Raw genomic sequence first — 21,987 nt, 5'->3', positions numbered from 1 at the left:
TTGGAATTCCTATTACGGAGGTTGTGAAGGTCTACCCAACAATGTATGGACAAATGTATAAGGACACCTCATTTAATTATATAGCTTTGTTAACTGAATTGGCACAAATTCCCACAGACATACTTTAAAGTCTTGTGAGAAACGAGAAGAGCTGCTGTACAAGCTGAAAAGGTCTCATGAAGCCCTCTCTGTTTTAATACCATTTGCTTTGGAAGTGAGGTATGATTTAGTGCATATGTATTTATATTGCTTCTTACACTGTCTATAGCAATAATTTAACCTTAGGTACAAATATGACAAATCATCTGGAAAAAATGTGCTGCATTTATAAAAATAAAATGGTTAGAACTAAAAATTATTCAGGGTTTATGGAGGTGTCCATGTTTTCCAGTAATATGCGACCAATAGCTTTGCAACAACGTCCTAATTTTATTGATTGATGTGTGAATAGAATCCACCCCACCTCCATCAATCATGAATTTTATTAATTAATACATATTATTTTTTCGGAGCCAAAATTTCCACCCAACTGGTTATGCTCTATTTCCCTCAGCGTGATTTACCTGAGCCACATGACACCCACGCTGGCTAACACACCACCTCCAACACATAAAGCCAACGCCCAAATCTTTACACTGAGAAGCTTTGAATTTATACATGAAGCAAAGCAACTCTCTTCATGTTCCATCTACATTCATGCCAGCGCCCAACCCAGACAGTAGGAGTCGCTGTTGCATCTGGAAAGAGGTGCCGCTTGTTTGCCCCGTGCTTAGTAATGATCCTTAAAATGTGACAAGATCTCAGAGGACTCACTTGTTGCAATATAAATTGATTGGACAGTTTGGAATGACACACCTGTGTATATAAGGCTCCAGGACTAAGACTAAACCATGCATTACTGTTTGTGATTCTCCACCATAAATCTGTATCAAGGTTTAGATCAGGGCTAGAACAAAGAACAATATCTGAGGCTTGGAGCGTCTCAGGAGCACAGTGACCTCAATCATTATAAATGAAAGAAGCTTGGCACAGTTGGTGAGTTGGTTGAAAACCTCCTCCAGAGTTCCAAAGTTCAACACCACAATGACTGGATGCAGACAGCTGAAACAACTCAGGCAAGTCCCTGAATATATTTAAGTGGCCCACCCAAAGCTCAGACTACTCCATTATTGAAAAACTGGCAAATTCAAGTGCACAAACGTTGTACAGCCATAACATGGAAGACCTGATGCTAAACAGGGTTCGATGAAGTGCTGTATAAAGGGTGTGAATACTTATATAATATAAAATAAATAGGAGATTTCAGTTTTTGATTTAAATTAATTTAAAGAAATGTATTATACCCATTCTAAATCAAATCCTGTATCTGTTTGACATGAGAACAATAACACACATATACGTAAGTGCTTCATCCCGGTCAGGTGGGTCTGTCACATCATTGCTAGACATTATTAACCTACACACAGTTCAATCACACTTTAGCAACTATGCACCTCCCCACAGTGGCATTCTTCGTTTGCTTCTTTCCAGCAACCAGCAGTGGATTCTTATAGGGAATCATGCAACGCATTGTGTTCCTCTACTACTCAGGGACTTCTGTCCCTAATTCAGCGGCAATGATGAGATAACCAATCTGACCTTCCCTCCCTCAGATACGACCAACTGTGTCTGTAAAGATTCAAGTTAAAATCCACAACACAATGGAGTGCAGAAAAAGTCAAGGGGTGTGAATACTTTCTGAATGTGGTGTATTTTGATAGCTGCCAAAGAAGCAGATTTACCGTAATAACCCAAACAAACAGCAACACAAAGCTAAAAAACATCTGGTTTTGCAGTGTGGAGATAACCACAATACCATGATGTACTCTCTGTACTTATCATGTACTCAGTACTGGCCAACACTACATTTGTCTTTGGTCCAGTCCACCTCAATTTAGATAAGACATATTTATTGTTTTTTTTTATCTGCACTGTGTATACTGTATTGTTTTGCACCCTGGTCCTGGAGGAACGTTGTTTTGTTTTAATATTTACTTGTTAAAATAAATATTTTTTAAAAATGTACAGATGAATAATTTACAGATAAAGACAATAAAGCCTCTCTTGAACTCTTGAACAGAGCATCATGAATTTTTGGATGCTGTGTACGGTACCGTAGTGAGGCGTCTCAGGGAGCTGATTCTCTCCTCCCACGCTGCTGCTGCTTTCCTGAAGGCTTCATGTCGACGGATCAGCTGCTCCACCTCGTCCACGCTGCTCCCCAGCTCCTTACTCTCCAAGAACGTTTCCTGAGCCGAGAGCCAGGACTCGGCCACCACCGCCTCCTGAGCAAACTGGTGCACCTCCAGCACTGCGATATGGGAGAGGAGGAGTCAGAGCGGATTATTCGGAGATGTTATTCTCTATAATTGCTTTATAATAATTATTTAGATATTATAGAGTAATATTTTGATACTCACTGTGCTGCAGTTCCTCCCAGTGTTTATCCCATTTCTCCATCAGCTCCTTCTGCTTAGACAGAACTCTCTCCAGTTTCTCCTGAATCTGAAACACATCACCAGCGCACCATTAACTGACTTACTTAACCCAGCAGACTCAAATGTTCTCAAAGGATTGTACAAAAAGTCAGAGACTATTATTACAGCTTCAAATACATAGACTATATGGCCAAAAGTACGTGGACACATTAGTTTGACCTTGTTAAACATCCCATGTCAAATCTAAGGACATTATTATGGAGTGGCTATGAGAATTTGGACATATTTAGTCATAAAAAAGCATTTGTACTTTCCGGAAATAGGGTTTTATATTTTAATAAAATAATTGATAGGTAATTGGCTTTATAATTTATATATTTTAATAAAATAATTGATAGGTAATGGGGTTTATAATTTATATATTTTAATAAAATAATTAATAGGTAATGGGGTTTATAATTTATATATTTTAATAAAATAATTGATAGGTAATGGGGTTTATAATTTATATATTTTAATAAAATAATTGATAGATAATAGGGTTTATAATTTATATATTTTAATAAAATAATTGATAGATAATAGGGTTTATACTTTATATATTGTAATAAAATAATTGATAGATAATGGGGTTTATGATTTATATATTTAAATAAAATAGTTTATAGATAATGGGGTTTATAATTTATATATTTTAATAAAATAATTGATAGGTAATGGGGTTTAAAATGTATATATTTTAATAAAATAATTGATAGATAATAGGGTTTATACTTTATATATTGTAATAAAATAATTGATAGATAATGGGGTTTATGATTTATATATTTAAATAAAATAGTTTATAGATAATGGGGTTTATAATTTATATATTTAAATAAAATAGTTTATAGATAATGGGGTTTATAATTTATATATTTTAATAAAATAGTTTATAGATAATGGGGTTTATAATTTATATATTTTATCTAATTAGTTTATAGGAAATGGGGTTTATCATTTATTTTATATACTTATTTTATACACTCTTTATAAATGAGTGTGGCAAAAACACCAGAGTTAAGCTAGTTATTCAGATCGACTAATGAGTGATGACGATGCTCCAATTCGTTTAAAATGTTTGAATGCTGTAATTTAATGGAATAACAGGTTTAGTTAATTTAACCATCTAAACATTTAAGTATTTTGATTTCTAAAATCATTCTAGCATTATGCTAGCTAGCTAACTGTGTATAGCTAATGTACTGTACAACTAACAATAATATACTGTACAATATTTTTACAGACCATAACTTTGTTGATAGAAATAACATGTATGATATTAGCATAAAATCATTCCACAAGCAAATGGAAAGCCAGCTAGCCTTCTTCTGAACCACTGTGGTAAGTCTACCAGCCGTAGATTGAAGGGGGAGGAGCTTCATGTGCATGTGCATTGATGGGAAATAGAATTGAAAAGTAAACATACCACTGAAACCAGTATTAGCTATTTTAAGAAGTAAGTGAACCCTGTACCTCCTCTGACGCTGGGTTCCTTGAAGCGAGGAGTGTTCTTCCCATCTCGATACACTGCACCATGCTCGTGTTCCGAGCCTCCACCTCGTTCTTCAAGCTCTGGTGGTAGTTCATCAGCACCTCCACCGAGGAAACATCCCTAAAACAACAGAACCATGTTTTATACATCATTTAGACATGTCCAATTCCCCCTACTGCACTGTTAACCTTTTACTTCTGCACAACATCCATGCTGGTCAGTGAGGACCCAGACTAACACACACACTCGGACGTGTAACGTCATGTACTTCTTTATTTAGTCATAAAATGGACAGAGAAACACGCTACATTCATATATTCCTCCACCAATGACGTTACAGGAGCAGTAACCACACAGCAGGTGTCGCTGTTGCAGCAGCAATGACACAATCAGGACTTTCCTCTCTCAGACACGATTACTGGTGTGTATGCAGAGCGCCTCTCCAAGCAAGTCAGACTGAGGCCTGTTGGCACTGGAACCACTGCTTCCCTGACCAGTATGATCTGGTTAGTAAAAAAATGATCAAATAAACAAGAAATCAAGCGCGCTGTACCTGGGTTTCTCTCCCATTCCGATCTGACAGATGATGCTGTCCATCCACATCAGCTGATCTCGCACCAGCCCGAAAAAACGCAGTTTGTCGGTCGCCGTGGTGATCTGCAGCCGGCACTCCTCGCAGCAAATGAGCAGCTCCTTCCAGGCCTGCATCACTTCATGTTCCTGCATGGCGATGGCATCCGCCCTCTCCCCAGCGTAGATGGTTCGGAGTTGAGCGGCGCTCTCCTGTAATTGTCTGACCTGAGAACAATAACACACATTACCACTTTAGCAAGTTGGTTCTTTACACCAACCAGCAGTGGATTCTTATAGAGAACGCTGCGTACATGTACAATAATCTATGTATGTGGGTGAGCACGTGTGTGTTCACATTTGTGGGCACTCATGTGCACATGCACAGACAGGCACATCCGCACCTTATGTACATAAATCTGCACATTTTCTTACTTTTTCTTACATTTCTTATATTTGCACTGTGGTTCACTTTATAATTCACTTTAAATTCACTTTAATTCATTTTATAATTCACTTACTTACATAATTTATATCTTACAACTGTGACTTATAATCTACAGTATACTAGCCTCGCAATGTTAACTGAAATAACACCTCCATATGTACCACATGTACCCTCAGGTCCTGTTGTTGTTGTGTGTTGTTGTGGTTATACAGATACTTTTTTGTATAATGTGAATCTCTGTAGTGTGTACTATTACTTACTATTACTTACTTTTTGACTTCTATCTATCTATCCATCCATCCATCCATCCATCCATCTAATCTCTTCTACTCATGCCAATGCCTGGACCAGCCAGCAGAGGTCACTGTGTATATGAAGTGTGAGTTCCTCTAACATCATTTACAGGGGCTCCATGATGGTTTGGGGTTTCTCACCTGGTTAACCAGGAGCTGAATGTCATGTTCGAATGTGCTCATGAGTCTCTGCAGTGAGCTGGTGTTGGTGGTTCCGTCCTTCTGATCTCTCACTTCTGGTAATCTTCTGTATTTATCTTCTACCTGTGTCATCACCTGATATGCACACACACACACACACACACACACACACACGTATAAACACACATACACCCACAAATATACACATACAGTGTATCACAAAAGTGAGTACACCCCTCACATTTCTGCAGATATTTAAGTATATCTTTTCATGGGACAACACTGACAAAATGACACTTTGACACAATGAAAAGTAGTCTGTGTGCAGCTTATATAACAGTGTAAATTTATTCTTACCTCAAAATAACTCAATATACAGCCATTAATGTCTAAACAGCCGGCAACAAAAGTGAGTACACCCCTAAGAGACTACACCCCTAAATGTCCAAATTGAGCACTGCTTGTCATTTTCCCTCCAAAATGTCATGTGACTCGTTAGTGTTACTAGGTCTCAGGTGTGCATAGGGAGCAGGTGTGTTCAATTTAGTAGTACAGCTCTCACACTCTCTCATACTGGTCACTGAAAGTTCCAACATGGCACCTCATGGCAAAAAACTCTCTGAGGATCTTAAAAGACGAATTGTTGTGCTACATGAAGATGGCCAAGGCTACAAGAAGATTGCCAACACCCTGAAACTGAGCTGCAGCACAGTGGCCAAGATCATCCAGCGTTTTAAAAGAGCAGGGTCCACTCAAAACAGACCTCGCGTTGGTTGTCCAAAGAAGCTGAGTGCACGTGCTCAGCATCACATCCAACTGCTGTCTTTGAAAGATAGGCGCAAGAGTGCTGTCAGCATTGCTGCAGAGATTGAAAAGGTGGGGGGTCAGCCTGTCAGTGCTCAGACCATACGCCGCACACTACATCAAATTGGTCTGCATGGCTATCACCCCAGAAGGAAGCCTCTTCTGAAGTCTCTACACAAAAAAGCCCTCAAACAGTTTGCTGAAGACATGTCAACAAAGGACATGGATTACTGGAACCATGTCCTATGGTCTGATGAGACCAAGATTAATTTATTTGGTTCAGATGGTCTCAAGCATGTGTGGCGGCAATCAGGTGAGGAGTACAAAGATAAGTGTGTCATGCCTACAGTCAAGCATGGTGGTGGGAATGCCATGGTCTGGGGCTGCATGAGTGCAGCAGGTGTTGGGGAGTTACATTTCATTGAGGGACACATGAACTCCGATATGTACTGTGAAATACTGAAGCAGAGCATGATCCCCTCCCTCCGGAAACTGGGTCGCAGGGCAGTGTTCCAGCATGATAATGACCCCAAACACACCTCTAAGACGACCACTGCTTTATTGAAGAGGCTGAGGGTAAAGGTGATGGACTGGCCAAGCATGTCTCCAGACCTAAACCCAATAGAACATCTTTGGGGCATCCTCAAGCGGAAGGTGGAGGAGCGCAAAGTCTCGAATATCCGCCAGCTCCGTGATGTCGTCATGGAGGAGTGGAAAAGCATTCCAGTGGCAACCTGTGAAGCTCTGGTAAACTCCATGCCCAGGAGAGTTAAGGCAGTTCTGGGAAATAATGGTGGCCACACAAAATATTGACACTTCAGGAACTTTCACTAAGGGGTGTACTCACTTTTGTTGCCGGTGGTTTAGACATTAATGGCTGTATATTGAGTTATTTTGAGGGAAGAATAAATTTACACTGTTATATAAGCTGCACACAGACTACTTTTCATTGTGTCAAAGTGTCATTTTGTCAGTGTTGTCCCATGAAAAGATATACTTAAATATCTGCAGAAATGTGAGGGGTGTACTCACTTTTGTGATACACTGTACATACATGCAAGTCCCATGACCCTGTCTGCTCCAGGGATGCAGTACTGAATCCAGCTTCCAAACAAGGAATATGTGGGGAAAGAATTTCATTGTACACTCACTGTCCATTTTATCAGCTTCACTTACCATATAGAAGCACGTTGTAGTTCTACAATTACTGACTGTAGTCCATCTGTTTCTCTGCATGCTTTGTTAGCCTGCTTTCACCCTGTTCGTCAATGGTCAGAACTCTCCCAGGACCCCCACAGAGCAGGTATTATTTAGGTGGTGGATCATTCTAAGCACTGCAGTGACACTGACATGGTGGTGGTGTGTTAGTGTGTGTTGTGCTGGTATGAGTGGGTGTTTAATGAGTTTTTAAACACCTCACTGTCACTGCTGGACTGAGAATAGTCCACCAACCAAAAATATCCAGCCAACAGCGCCCCGTGGGCAGCGTCCTGTGACCACTGATGAAGGTCTAGAAGATGACCGACTCAAACAGCAGCAATAGATGAGCGATCGTCTCTGACTTTACATCTACAAGGTGGATCGACTAGGTAGGAGTGTCTAATAGAGTGGACAGTGAGTGGACACGGTATTTAAAAACTCCAGCAGCGCTGCTGTGTCTGATCCACTCATACCAGCACAACACACACTAACACACCACCACCATGTCAGTGTCACGGGGCCGTAATTGCAGCAGTGTTGAGGAATCCCTTCTGCCCTCCCATCTGCCAATCATGTCTGTGTGGAGGTACCCAGCTGGCCAGTAGCAGAGCTGAGATTTGAACTCACGAGCTTGAGATCTCGACACTGGTGGGCTAGCGTGTTTAACCTGAGCTCCTCACAAATGCTTTTTGACTTAACAGCGCAGCAGCGGGCGCGGCTCTCACCTCTCTGCAGTCGGAGAAGAATTTGTGGAGTTGATGTGAAGCCGCGAGCATCTGCGCTCTCGTCTCCATCAGCTCCATCAGCTCCGCCCACGACTCGTTCACTCCGTCCTTCCACTCGGCGATGACGGCGGCGTCTGCGTGACCGTAATCGATCAGCTCGTCCACCATCTGATTAATGGCTAACACTCGCTCCTGACCCACACCTCCAGTTTCTGAAGAGAACGCGCTGAAGTTCTCCTGCAGGATCTGAGGAAAGAACACATTTAGCATTAACCGCTACACTTAGCATTAACCGCTACACTTATTATTAACCGCTACACTTAGCATTAACCGCTACACTTAGCATTAACTGCTACACTTAGCATTAACAACTACAGCTGCTGCACTTAGCATCAACCTCTACACTTAGCTTTAGCCACTACACTTAGCCTTAACTGCTACACTTAGCATTAGCTGCTGCTTTTAGCATGTTACCTTGTGCTAGTTTCTAAATAACTGTTTTTAACTGGTACTAGTTGGTAACAGTTGTTTTTAGTTGCTAATAATTGTTGTTAGATGATGCTAGTTGCTAATAATTGTTGTTATTTGCTAATATCTAATGTTAGTTGATGCTAGTTCCTAACAGTTGTAGACTGTTGTTGATAGTTTGGTGTGGTTAGTTGTTGTTAGCTGATGCTAGCTGCTAACAGTTGTAGACTGTTATTGATAGTTTGGTGTGGTTAGCCGCTGTTAGCCGCCGGATATGGTTAGCTCTCACTGTCGTACCGTGACGTGCTCGTAGTCCTGGCCGAGTTCGGTGGAACTAGCGCTGATCTCTCTCTCGGCGATCCACTGCTCCAGTTCATCCACCTCTCGGTTCAGCTGGAAGAGCCAGTACTGCTGCTCCAGCCGGCACTTCCTCTCGTCCACCAGGTCCTTCAGAGAGACGTAGAGCCGGTCGATCTGAGACTGACGTTTACTGATCTGCTCACTGCAGCACAAACACAGTCAATACACGAAGGGTTACGAGTTAAGAGGGTTACGAGTTAAGAGGGTTACGAGTTAAGAAGGTTACGAGTTAAGAGGGTTACGAGTTGAGAAGGTTACGAGTTAAGAGGGTTACGAGCTGAGAAGGTTACGAGTTAAGAGGGTTACGAGTTGAGAAGGTTACGAGTTAAGAGGGTTACGAGTTAAGAGGGTTACGAGTTAAGAGGGTTTCGAGTTGAGAATGTTACGAGTTAAGAAGGTTACGAGTTAAGAGGGTTACGAGCTGAGAAGGTTACGAGTTAAGAGGGTTACGAGTTGAGAGGGTTACGAGTTAAGAGGGTTTCGAGTTGAGAAGGTTACGAGTTAAGAAGGTTACGAGTTAAGAGGGTTACGAGTTGAGAAGGTTACGAGTTAAGAGGGTTACGAGTTGAGAAGGTTACGAGTTAAGAGGGTTACGAGTTGAGAAAGTTACGAGTTAAGAGGGTTACGAGTTGAGAAGGTTAAGAGTTAAGAGGGTTACGAGTTGAGAAGGTTACGAGTTAAGAGGGTTACGAGTTAAGAGGGTTACGAGTTGAGAAGGTTACGAGTTAAAAGGGTTACGAGTTGAGAAGGTTACGAGTTAAGAGGGTTACGAGTTAAGAGGGTTACGAGTTGAGAAGGTTACGAGTTAAGAGGGTTACGAGTTGAGAAGGTTACGAGTTAAGAGGGTTACGAGTTAAGAGGGTTACGAGTTGAGAAGGTTACGAGTTAAGAGGGTTACGAGTTGAGAAGGTTACGAGTTAAGAAGGTTACGAGTTAAGAAGGTTACGAGTTAAGAGGGTTACGAGTTAAGAGGGTTACGAGTTGAGAAGGTTACGAGTTAAGAGGGTTATGAGTTGAGAAGGTTACGAGTTAAGAGGGTTACGAGTTAAGAGGGTTATGAGTTGAGAAGGTTACGAGTTAAGAGGGTTACGAGTTGAGAAGGTTACGAGTTAAGAAGGTTACGAGTTAAGAGGGTTACGAGTTAAGAGGGTTACGAGTTGAGAAGGTTACGAGTTAAGAGGGTTACGAGTTAAGAGGGTTACGAGTTGAGAAGGTTACGAGTTAAGAGGGTTACGAGTTGAGAAGGTTACGAGTTAAGAAGGTTACGAGTTAAGAAGGGTTACGAGTTGAGAAGGTTACGAGTTAAGAAGGTTACGAGTTAAGAAGGGTTACGAGTTGAGAAGGTTACGAGTTAAGAGGGTTACGAGTTAAGAGGGTTAAGAGTTAAGAGGGTTACGAGTTAAGAGGGTTACGAGTTGAGAAGGTTACGAGTTAAGAGGGTTACGAGTTAAGAAGGTTACGAGTTAAGAGGGTTATGAGTTAAGAGGGTTACGAGTTAAGAGGGTTATGAGTTAAGAGGGTTACGAGTTGAGAAGGTTACGAGTTAAGAGGGTTACGAGTTAAGAAGGTTACGAGTTAAGAGGGTTACGAGTTAAGAGGGTTACGAGTTAAGAGGGTTATGAGTTAAGAGGGTTACGAGTTAAGAGGGTTATGAGTTAAGAGGGTTACGAGTCCACCATGTTCTGCTGAGTATTCTGTAAAGGAGCAACAAAACACGTTCTACACTCAGTCCTGGACGGACACATTTACATTTTGTTCTTATTCAGAGCGACCTCCAGAAGAGCTTCCATAGTGAACCTTACTCTAGTTTAAGTAAACAACAGTCCAAGAACACAAATCTGCTCCTGTTAGATCCAAAGTGTTTTAATGCAATAAATAAATAAGAGTGTTAATAAGTACATGTTAGTTCTCAGCGTAAGTGTTTAGTAAAGAGGTGATGGAGGTTTTTAATTGTCTTTTGAAGACAGCAAGAGACTCAGATGTTCGGACAGACAAGGGAAGTTTGTTCCACCACTTGGGTGCCAGTACAGAGAAGAGCCTTGATGCTCGTCTTCCTTGAGTTCTGGATGGAGGATCAAGTCGAGTGAGACTAGTCGAAGGTAACTTGGGGTCCATTTTTGGCTTTGTAGGCGAACATCAGTGTTTTAAACTGAATGCGGGCAGCTACAGGAAGCCAGTGAAGAGAACGCAGTAGTGGGGTGATGTGGCAGCAGTGGGGTGATGATGTGGCAGCAGTGGGGTGATGATGTGGCAGCAGTGGGGTGATAAGGCAGCAGTGGGGTGATGTGGCAGCAGTGGGGTGATGATGTGACAGCAGTGGGGTGATGATGTGACAGCATCACCCCACTGCTGCCACATCATCACCCCACTGCTGCGTTCTCTTCACTGGCTTCCTGTAGCTGCACACATTCAGTTTAAAACACTGATGCTCGCCTACAAAGCCAAAAATTTATCTCAAGTTACCTTCAAGGTCTAATCAAACCCCGCTCTGTACCACGCAACCTCCGAGTCACTAGTCTCACTCGACTTGATCCTTCATCCAGAACTCGAAGCATCAAGACTCTTCTCTGTACTTGTACCCAAGTGGTGGAACGAGCTTCCCCCTCTGTCTGAACATCTGAGTCTCTCGCTGTCTTCAAAAGACGATGAAAAACCTGTGGAATGATGTGGCAGCAGTGGGGTGATGTGGCAGCAGTGGGTGATGTGATGTGGCAGCAGTGGGGTGATGTGGCAGCAGACCCAGGCAACACAAAAAACACATCTTACTCTCTCTGCTCTGTACAATCTGGTCCCACTAATAATTGTTGTTAGCTGGTACTAGTTGCTGTTGTTAGTTGCTAATAATTGTTGTTAGCTGGTACTAGCTGCTAATAACTGTTGTTAGCTGGTGCTAGCTGCTAATAGTTGTTGTTAGCTGGTACTAGCTGCTAATAATTGTTGTTAACTGGTACTAGCTGCTGTTGTTAGTTGTTAATAATTGTTGTTAGCTGGTACTAGCTGCTAATAATTGTTGTTAGCTGGGGCTAGCTGCTAATAATTATTGTTAGCTGGTGCTAGCTGCTAATAATTGTTGTTAGCTGGTGCTAGTTGCTAATAGTTATTAGTTGCTAATAATTGTTGTTAGCTGGTTGGTACTAGCTGCTAATAATTGTTGTTAGTTGCTAATAATTGTTTTTAGCTGGTACTAGTTGCTAATAGTTATTAGTTGTTTAAAATTGTTGTTACTGGTCCCACTGTGGTTTACAAGATGTAACATAAAGCCTCCACAAGAGGGCGTCAGCAACAAGTTATTTACCTGTTAATGTGTCAGTTAAAATGTGTTTATTTAAATATTGTTACTTTCTCTGCGACTCATTTTTGTGGTTTAAAAACTCCGGCCTGAACAAAACCTCCCTAAAAATATTTCATCATGTTAGCATAAGCAAGCTACAGTCCAGAAACACCACGCCATTAAAACCGTAGCAGTATGGGTAAAAATGGAAAGCCGAATCACTACACGCCCCCTCCGACAAGTGTCCAATCTGCACCGCTTCTTATCACCCACCAGTGTTGGGTTCCCACACAGAGCCGTATCACATACAGAGAGCTACGCTAAGCTCCAAGTGACTCCTCCCCATTCATGCAGGCGCACGGACCTAGCATGGAGATCGCATATCTCAGCGGTAGTGGGAAGAAACCCCATCAGACCCTCCCTCCCCCAGCCAATTGTGATCCAACACTCCGGAATTTGATCCATGGCTTTAAAATAAGATCCCCAACAGGCTCATGGTCGGTCAGGTGTCTACATACTTTTGGCCCTGTATTGCATCCATGACGTACAGACCTGTCAGGATGGCAGATTTCCAGCAGCTGTCTGCACTGCTGTGACAGGAGGCCGATGGTTTCAGCGTAATCATCGATGGTCTGCTCCAGCGCCAGATGTTTCTTCAGCAGCTGCAGAGTGCTCGCTTCATCCTGACGAAGAGAAATAAATTCAGTTGAAGCCAGATGTTTACATCAGCTTAAAACGACCACGCCCGCTTTGAGTTTATTTCAGATTTTCTGAAAATCTGCTGGGTCAAAAATATACAGACAGCAAGTAAATAATCCATCCGTTAGCTCTTTAACTTTAGCCACCTGACATTGAGACTCAACCCTTCAGTACAGTCCACGTGTTCTGGACAGGGTTGAGGTCAGGACTTTGTAAAGGTCATTCCTAAAGCTTAATTCTAGCCTGATTTATTCATTAATTCTGCTTTCAGTTCACCGTCAGGCTGCAACCCTCAAACATGTCCTCAATTAAAGAATCTTGGCGTAATCTTCCTCCTCCATTATTTTGTACTTGCAATGCAGCAGTTCCACCTGAAGCAAACCGCTCCAGAGCGTAATACTACCACCACCATGCTTCACAGCAGGTACCAGTGTTGCTGGGTTTGAATGTCTCTCCTTTCCTTTTTCAAACATACTCTACACAAACATCTCAATCTTTGGTCAGCAACAAACTTCACCACTGTTTAATGTCTTTTTATGGGTGGAGTCAGACTATTTATATGGGCACATGTTCTGGACAGGACTTTGTGAAGGTTATTCCAAAAGCTTAATAAGCCACTTGATTTATAAATTCCAAAACCAGTTCTGGTACTGGCTTTGGTTCACCATCATGCTGGAACTAGATTAAAGAATCTTGACTTAATCTTCCTTCTTCATTATTCTGCAATGCACCAGTTCAACATGAAGCAACCAGAGCCTAATACTACCACCACCATGCTTCACAGAAGTGTTACTGAGTTTGAATCTCTCTCGTTTCCCCTATCGCCGATCAGTCGTGTAGTGTGAAAGCCACACCGACTTGAAAGACTCCCGATTACAAGAGATCCAGTCGTGTAGCGTGACCTGTACAGCGACCTGACGACTCCGAAAGTCGTGTAGTGTGTACTTGGCATAAAGAGAACTAGAAATGATCCTCATCAGTTCCCACCTTTCCTTTCTCCTCGTTCATCATGTGCAGTTCCTGCTCGCTAAGCCACGCCTCCACCTCTGTGATGTCACTGTAGTACTGTTGGGCGTGGTACATGGAGTCCAGCTGCACCTGCCTGCGCTCCGTCTCGGCCCACAGCTCCCCCCACAGATTGTGCAGACCCTCGATTAACCCGCTTATGCACTCCGCCTCCGACGTACGTACGGCCGCAAACACGGTGGCTCGCTCCATCACCTCTTCTACACGCCCGCAGTGGCCCTCCAGCTCCCTCTGCAGGCTCTGAGGGGTAAAACACGAAGGATTATTATTGATCAGTCTTAATTCTGATGTTCTGCTTAAATCTGATTTCATTTTAAGGCTGTTCATATTAATGTTAATGTTAACATGCTCTTGATCAGACACTGATCTGTGTTGGTCTCCTGATGCATGCTCAATAATCCAGGTCCACAAATCCACAAAGTTGAATCAGTTCATCTGGACACAAAGTTTGGTGTAGAGATAGCTGCGGGGGGAATGCCGGGAACTGTACATCGGGGAAACTAAACAGCCACTGACAAAACGGATGGCCCAACATAGAAGATCGACCTCTTCTGGTCAGGACTCTGGGGTTTACACTCACCTGCAAGCCAGCGGCCACTCATTTAATGACGAACATGTGCAGACGAGGAGGAACGCTGGTTTGAACGAGAAGTCAAAGAGACCATCTATGTGAAAAGGGAACGACCATCCCTGAACCGAGTACATCACTCACCATCTTACAATGCCGTGATAGGAGCTATACCCCAATCATATGTAAAAAGCACACATGACCATTTTAATGAATGGTTATTGTGATTTGTATATATCCCTGATCAATGGTTTCATTGTTATGCAATGGGCGGTGATCGGTCATTATGCAGATCGGCTGCATATAAGGTCGGGGTATCCACCACCAGCTCAGACTGAAGAAGTCACTTGGATGAGTGACGAAACGTATCTCTACACCAAACTTGTGTCCAGATGAACTGATTCAACTTTGTGGATCGGTGTTTGTGATTGGTCATCGTTCTATTCGTACCTGATTTTTCTTCATGAGTTGTTGCACAGCTTGTAATGTGCTTCCTGTTTCCTGTGACATGGCCAGCGGGATGCGTTCCTGCACCCACAGCTAAAAACACACAAACAGTTTATACATCAGTAAAATAATAAAGTTGTTTTAATGTTATGCACACTTTGGGTCTGGATCTCTCTACATAGACGCATTTCACATCATCCTACACTCCCGAGAAGAAGGCATGTCAAAATTCTTAAATTACCTTAAAATGCTGCCTTATGAGGTGCCTTAATTCTAAGTGATAATCTGACTGAATAATGATGGAGTGTCCAATGCTTCCTAAGTGGTGAAGCCAATCCCAGCATTCAGTGAGGCACAATTTTTCTCCCAAAAAATTACAAATATGGTGGACGAATGCAGAGCAATCAACGGAGTTCTTTTCAAATTTAAATAAATTCTCATGGAGGGCCGCTCAGGTGGCGCAGCGGTAAAGTACGCTAGCACACCAGAGCTGGGTTTTCAAATACATCGTATCGACACTCAGCTCTGCCACTTGGCTAGGCTGGGTGGCTGCATGAACAACGACTGGCTGTTGTTCATAGGGTGAGGGGCATGCCGGATCATGGGTCCTCATAATTGGTGCAATTACGACCCCTGCTGGCTGATTGATGGCGCCTGCACAGGGCTGAGGAATAATGCTGATCAGTGTGTGGCTCTCCGTGCACAGTGCTGATCGGTATATATTAACTCGACTCGTGCAGGTGAAAAATGTAGTCTGTACTGAGCACGTACCTTCAGCAGTATAGCGTTAAGATACTCACGATTTCGTCCTGCAGGTCTCGTCGTACTTGGTGAACCTCCTTGGAGGCGAGCAGGATCCTCCGCCTCTCCTTGAGCGGCTCGATGAGACGAACGATCCTCGACTCGACTTCGGTCTGCTGCTCCGAAACGGCGTCTAACATCAAACACTCGTCTGGTAGAGAGACGGACTGTTGCTGTAGATGACACACGTCCTTACACCATTCCTCCATCTGTCTTTCCATCATCTGATACACAGCGAGAGGATCCGTTTATACCTTCTTAATGTATCTCGTGCTAATCAGAACCAAACTGGGTCATTTCATAACATCCAGATTCATTCATTCATCTTGAAGCTAATCAGTCCGTAACTACAGTGACCTGCTTCGTGAGTGCTGTATGAAGGAAGGGAGTGAGGAGTGTCCGTACCCGCTAGAACTAAAAACAAACAAGCTGAAGCTAAAGATACAGTTGAAGTCAAAAGATTCATAAGCTGACACTTTTTCATTCATAAGGTTTTCATTTCTGACCACTGTTCTGTGTCAGACTATTTATATGGGCACAGAGACGTCACCTGCTGTAGTTGATCAGTCGTATTCAGTAATGAGTAATTAGAACTTTCTACGGCAGCAGATGAATCATCTGAGTCACCGACTGGATTCTTTTGACCTCAAGTGTATGCTAATAATCAAATAAAGTAAAAACATGTAAATGTTAATACAACCCCAAATCAGAAAAAGTTGGGACAGTCTGGAAAATGCAAATAAAATAAAAATGCAGTGTTTCTTACATTTACTTTGACTTTTATTTAATTTCAGACAGGATGATTTTTACATGTTTAATCTGCTCAACTTCATTTCATTTATTAATAAACATCCATTCCTGCATTTCAGGCCTGCAACACATTCCAAAAAAAGTTGGGACGGGGATAATTTAGGGCTAGTAATGAGGTGAAAAAACTATATAGGGATGGGATTTTAAACAGGTGATGTAGAGATAGAGAATAGAGAATTTAAATTTAAAGATTTTATTCTGCATTATGTGACTACTGTCTCAGTTGTTAATATTGGGACCTATATTTTTCATATTTTCGACCTATATTTTTCATATTTTAAGTCAAGAACTCTCTCTCTCTCTCTCTCTCTCTCTATATATATATATAGTCCCAACTTTTTTTGGAATGTGTAGCAGGCCTGAACTGCAAAAGTGAAGGTTTATTCTGTCTGCAATCAAATAATAATCAAAGTAAATGTAAGAAACTCTGTGTTACCGTCCCAACTTTTTTTGGAATGTGTAGCAGGCCTGAACTGCAAAAGTGAAGGTTTATTCTGTCTGCAATCAAATAATAATCAAAGTAAATGTAAGAAACTCTGTGTTTTTATTTTATTTGCTTTTTCCATGCTGTCCCAACTTTTTCTGATTTGGGGTTGTAACATGCTAATGTTAATAAAGCATGTAGAGCTGTCAGCTACTGAAGAGAAGAGATAAAAATCAGGAGGAACAATGATACCGTGGAAGATTTAGTTTAGTAAGGATACAGACTTACTACAGAAGAAGCAGAAACAGAAAAGCAGAAATGTAGTTTACAGTACCGCTGATGGATGGATGGATGAATGGATGTGGATGAAGGACTGAAACTCAAACTGAACTCAGCTTTAAGTAGTGCCATGCTGTCAAAGAAAAACGGAAAACCAGCAGCATCAGTTAGCTTTACAATAATAATTAACACAGTAGTGCAATATCATTACGATTATTAAAATGATACACCAAGTTACACCTCATGATCTAAAGTTCATCAGTGACCACTATTTCCAGAATAACAGAAATTAACTGGACTGAGATTGTGCACATCGGCATCCAGACCGATCATCTACAGTTAAAGTCAAAAGTTTACATACCCTTGTTGGGGACACGTATTTCAATGCAGCCTTTTTCATTTCAATTTTTCACCTCTTTGGTGTCCAGTATCCAGTAACACACCCCAGACCAGGCGCCAAGCTATTGATGATTGACTACAGTAGCACTAATCTGAGGCTAGTTCTCAAGGTTCCCTAATTTTCTGAGAACTTGGTTGTGGTCAGAACTCCCTGTCATATTGTGACATCCTTTTCTCATTTCTGTGCAATCCCTGTTCTGTCGCAGCTGCAATTATTTTTATTTCTTTTATTTGTTCATTTTTTCTGGTATTTTGGCCACATTATTCATTTGTGATTTTCCCCTTTTTGTTAGTGGCTTAGCCACAGAATTATGTGGGTTTCCTCCGGGTTCCTCCCACAGTACAAAGGCATGCAAGTGAGGTGAATTGGAGACACTAAATTGTCCATGACTGTGTTTGATATAACTTTGTGAACTCCTTGTGTTTAGAAAGAAATAAAGCAGGTGGAATGTAGGCTTTTGGAATGACTTTACTAAAAGTCATGACCTAAACTATCTGGACTACTGAAAGATTGAGTCTGTGCCAGAAAAACACATTTGCAAGTAGAGTGGTAAAAGATCCATCCAGATTTATACCAGAAGCTCGCGCTAGATAAGAGCGTCCGCTAAATGCAGAAAATGTAGTAGTCATAGCCGGACATTAAAACCAGATTATCAAAAAGACCTCATGATAGTAAGTGGTCCGAACATCCAGTTACAGATAAAAAGCTGCAGGTCACAGAAACCACTAAATGGCCAAGACTGCTATAATATACTACATCCTTGTGTATGTGAACTGTTGACATCATTGTGTTGAATCACTTTACACTAGATTGGATTCTTGTAGTGCAAAATCTTTTCAAGTCTCACTTTTACTTTTAGCCCTATGTTTCATTTTATTGCCTCAAAAGATCCTAAAAATCTTTTAAACACCCAAAACAATCAAAAAAGGTTTTGAATAAGAATTTCAATGTTTATTCTCAAGCATCCTTCAGTCCTGATTGTTTATCTCAATATGAAGAAATAAGCCATGAATTAGAAGTGATCTGATTACTGATGCACCCTGATGTTGGTCCCTCAATTACCTACAGCTGAAAGCTAAAGCATTTTAATGTTGATTAAATAGTATAAATGCTGTAAAAGAAGATGCTGCTAATGAACTGAAAAGCACAAAGATATAATAAAACGCTGCTAAGAAGTTTCTGTTCCTGTGACGTGAATACAGTGAATAGAAACCTGTAGTTTTTTGAGCTGCTTGTTGACGGTGGTGAGGTCGTTGCCGCGGTCGAGGTGACACAGCTGTACTTCCAGTTCCTGCACGCGTTCGTTCAGCCGAGTGTAGTTCTGAGAGATCTGCTGTGCCCGGTCATTCTCGAACAACTGCAGAGCTTTAATCTGTGCAGAGTTCTCCAGTTCTAACCAACACTCCCGAATTTCATTCAGCTTCTGCTGCACCATCTCACTCAGCTCCGGCTTCTCCTCCATCAACCTTTCTCCATCCTGTCAAATTAAAAATAATAATATATATATTATATAAGGACATCTACCGGATCTAGACCTACCCAGATTTGGACCTGTGCCCCCTGAAGTTGGCATCCGTGAATGTCCGTAAGTGTTTAACTGTACAATGGCTATGACTTTTCAATCTTTTCAATCATATCATCAGATATGATCAGTTTTCCAGTCATCTACAGTCCAGTGACTGAAGTTCTCAGCCCACGGAGGCTCAGCTGTTTTGTGTGCAGGTTTTCTTCTTCAGAAAACTTTTACTGGGTCGCAAAAACTTACTGGGTCACCATCTGAGAGAGCTAGATAGACCACTGTGCCACCAGAGCAGAGATGGGGACTCGACTCGAGTCCGAGTCGCACATAAGTGACACACTCAGCGACTTCAGACTCGACTCGGACTCATTTCAAATGACTCGGACTCGACTTGTGACTCGCAAAAAATGACTTGTGGACAACAAAAGTCAGCAACATTAGTTACGTGTGACAATAATATATATATGATCCTACATCATTCTGATTGTGTCATTTTCTGCTCTCTAATAATAATAACGCTCCGGCCGTCTTAACCCGCAACGCACGCAATGGGTAAATGTTCCAGCTTCCGGCGTAGTGATGAAGCGTCGCTCCCTACTCCCTCTTTTGGATTAGATTCTCACTTAAAGTGGTGGAATACCCTACGTAGTGCACTTCACAGTAACAGATAATGTGAATGGAACGCTCCTACAGAATTGGCGCTAATGGTGGGAAGAGCCGCTTTCTGAACCAATCAGACCTTCTGATTTTAGTTGTTAGTAAGAAATGCTGTTATTTGTATTTATTTAGTTTGCAGTGTCACACAGATGACGTGGTAATGAAACGCTTGAGTTTGTGTTTTACTTCACAACCGGGAAAAGTTTGGAGGTTTTTAATTATAAGCACATTTACAAAATAACAGATTCTATTTCTAATGGGACACACAATTATAAATTTAATAGCATCTGGAAGAACATAAGCTAAGGTAAGCAGTGGTTATGATTTTTTTTTTTTGCTGTGTTTTGGATTTTGGCCGCTGTGCCGTAATTTATCTCACGCTTTTGTTTTGCAATGAAAGTCAGTTTAAGCTTTTAACTGGTACCTAGGAAAGTAAAGGCACTAAGTAAAATGGCTAAATTCAGTCGCTAATCTGTTGTTGTTTTTTATCTGAACTTACAGATTATTCGTTTATTTCTACACTACATTTCCAATTTATGTTTTGTGTAGAATATTGACTCATGACTTGACTCAGACTCTAGCCTAAAGACTCGTGACTTGACTCAGACTCGTATTTTGTGACTTGTGAACATCTCTGCACCAGAGCACCTGAACTCACATTTCTGAACAGGTCTGTGACTCCCCAACATTAAGATTAACTGAATCATCCCTGGTTCTGAATAGAAAAGTCTGTGAACTGCTACTTTAATAATAATAATTACTTTTATTTACAGGTTAGTATTATGGCTAATCTACCCATCAGTAAAAACCAACCAGAGCCACTTCTCACCTTCTGAATCCTGTCCAGCCATTCTTTATTCTGTGAAAGTTCAGCCATGAAGGCCTGATGTTTCAGCCATTTCTTGTGCAGCTGCTGAAGATCATTACACACCGAATCACGAGCTGTTAGCATCTTCTCCATTACCCAGTCACCTAACTGTAACACACATACACACACACACACACACACAGTTAGAATCTTCAGCAATGACACTGAAAACGACCCAGTCCCTTAAAATCAGACTTGAAAATACACTAAATGTTTCACTGTCTTCATTATGCAGCATTCAGACTGCTTTAATTTCCACACCCTGTATCATATAATTGTATTATGAATAATTAGCATAATAGTTCAAACTATGTATAAGAAAATAAAAATATGTAAAATGTATGTAGAAACAATAAAGGAGCACTGCTATAATCATCACTAAGTAAACTGCTGATATTAAGAGATGTTACAGAGTCTGTCACCAAGTCTGGGTTCATTTTCTTCAGTTTGTTTTTGCTTTGCTATAATATAAATTCAACTCTGTTGCTTCCATCCATCCCGTCCAAATTTGATCCCTCCAATCAGAATCAATCTGAAGTTCAAATCCAACATCATTCAGTTCTTCTGATTGGAGTTGAGGGGTCTGATAACAGAAGGTGAATGTGGATCTTATATCACTGTTATACATGCTGACAGGAATCATTTAAGCCTTTAACATGTAGACATTAGATTAGGTGCATTCATTTATACTCCCATTCAACTTCATTTCAACACCACTTGAACCCTAATTCAACCCCCAATCAACTCCTTACAACTCCCATTAAACTTTTATTGAACTTCCATTCAATGTATACTGATCAGCCATAACATTAAAACCACCTCCTTGTTTCTACACTCACTGTCCATTTTATCAGCTCCACTTACCATATAGAAGCACTTTGTAGTTCTACAATTACTGACTGTAGTCCATCAGTTTCTCTGCATGCTTTGTTAGCCCCCTTTCATGCTGTTCTTCAATGGTCAGGACCCCCACAGGACCACCACAGAGCAGGTATTATTTAGGTGGTGGATGATTCTCAGCACTGCAGTGACACTGACATGGTGGTGGTGTGTTAGTGTGTGTTGTGCTGGTATGAGTGGATCAGACACAGCAGCGCTGATGGAGTTTTTAAACACCTCAATGTCACTGCTGGACTGAGAATAGTCCACCAACCAAAAATATCCAGCCAACAGTGCTCTGTGGGCAGCGTCCTGTGAC

At 41.5% G+C, this 21,987-nt stretch overlaps 1 protein-coding gene across 3 annotated transcripts in view; it reads right to left on the bottom strand.

The window, feature by feature from the left end:
- LOC134323508 (spectrin beta chain, non-erythrocytic 4-like) overlaps positions 1–21,987 on the bottom strand; it is an 81,772-nt gene that overhangs the window by 12,353 nt on the left and 47,432 nt on the right. For all 3 annotated transcript variants that reach the window (XM_063005037.1, XM_063005035.1, XM_063005036.1), the window contains 13 exons: positions 20,751–20,897; positions 18,959–19,222; positions 15,832–16,056; positions 15,035–15,124; positions 13,978–14,256; positions 12,844–12,974; positions 8,958–9,162; positions 8,193–8,438; positions 5,464–5,598; positions 4,565–4,809; positions 3,993–4,131; positions 2,460–2,544; positions 2,154–2,350 (listed from right to left, as the gene is read on the bottom strand). In XM_063005037.1, the coding sequence (XP_062861107.1) occupies positions 2,154–2,350; positions 2,460–2,544; positions 3,993–4,131; positions 4,565–4,809; positions 5,464–5,598; positions 8,193–8,438; positions 8,958–9,162; positions 12,844–12,974; positions 13,978–14,256; positions 15,035–15,124; positions 15,832–16,056; positions 18,959–19,222; positions 20,751–20,897 (2,388 nt within the window). The remainder of the gene's footprint in view (positions 1–2,153; positions 2,351–2,459; positions 2,545–3,992; positions 4,132–4,564; positions 4,810–5,463; positions 5,599–8,192; positions 8,439–8,957; positions 9,163–12,843; positions 12,975–13,977; positions 14,257–15,034; positions 15,125–15,831; positions 16,057–18,958; positions 19,223–20,750; positions 20,898–21,987) is intronic.

The sequence above is a fragment of the Trichomycterus rosablanca genome, chromosome 11, assembly GCF_030014385.1.
Source record: "Trichomycterus rosablanca isolate fTriRos1 chromosome 11, fTriRos1.hap1, whole genome shotgun sequence".
Lineage (NCBI taxonomy): Eukaryota > Metazoa > Chordata > Actinopteri > Siluriformes > Trichomycteridae > Trichomycterus > Trichomycterus rosablanca.
Note: the sequence above shows the minus strand (reverse complement) of the source record. Positions and strands in the feature narration are given on the sequence as shown.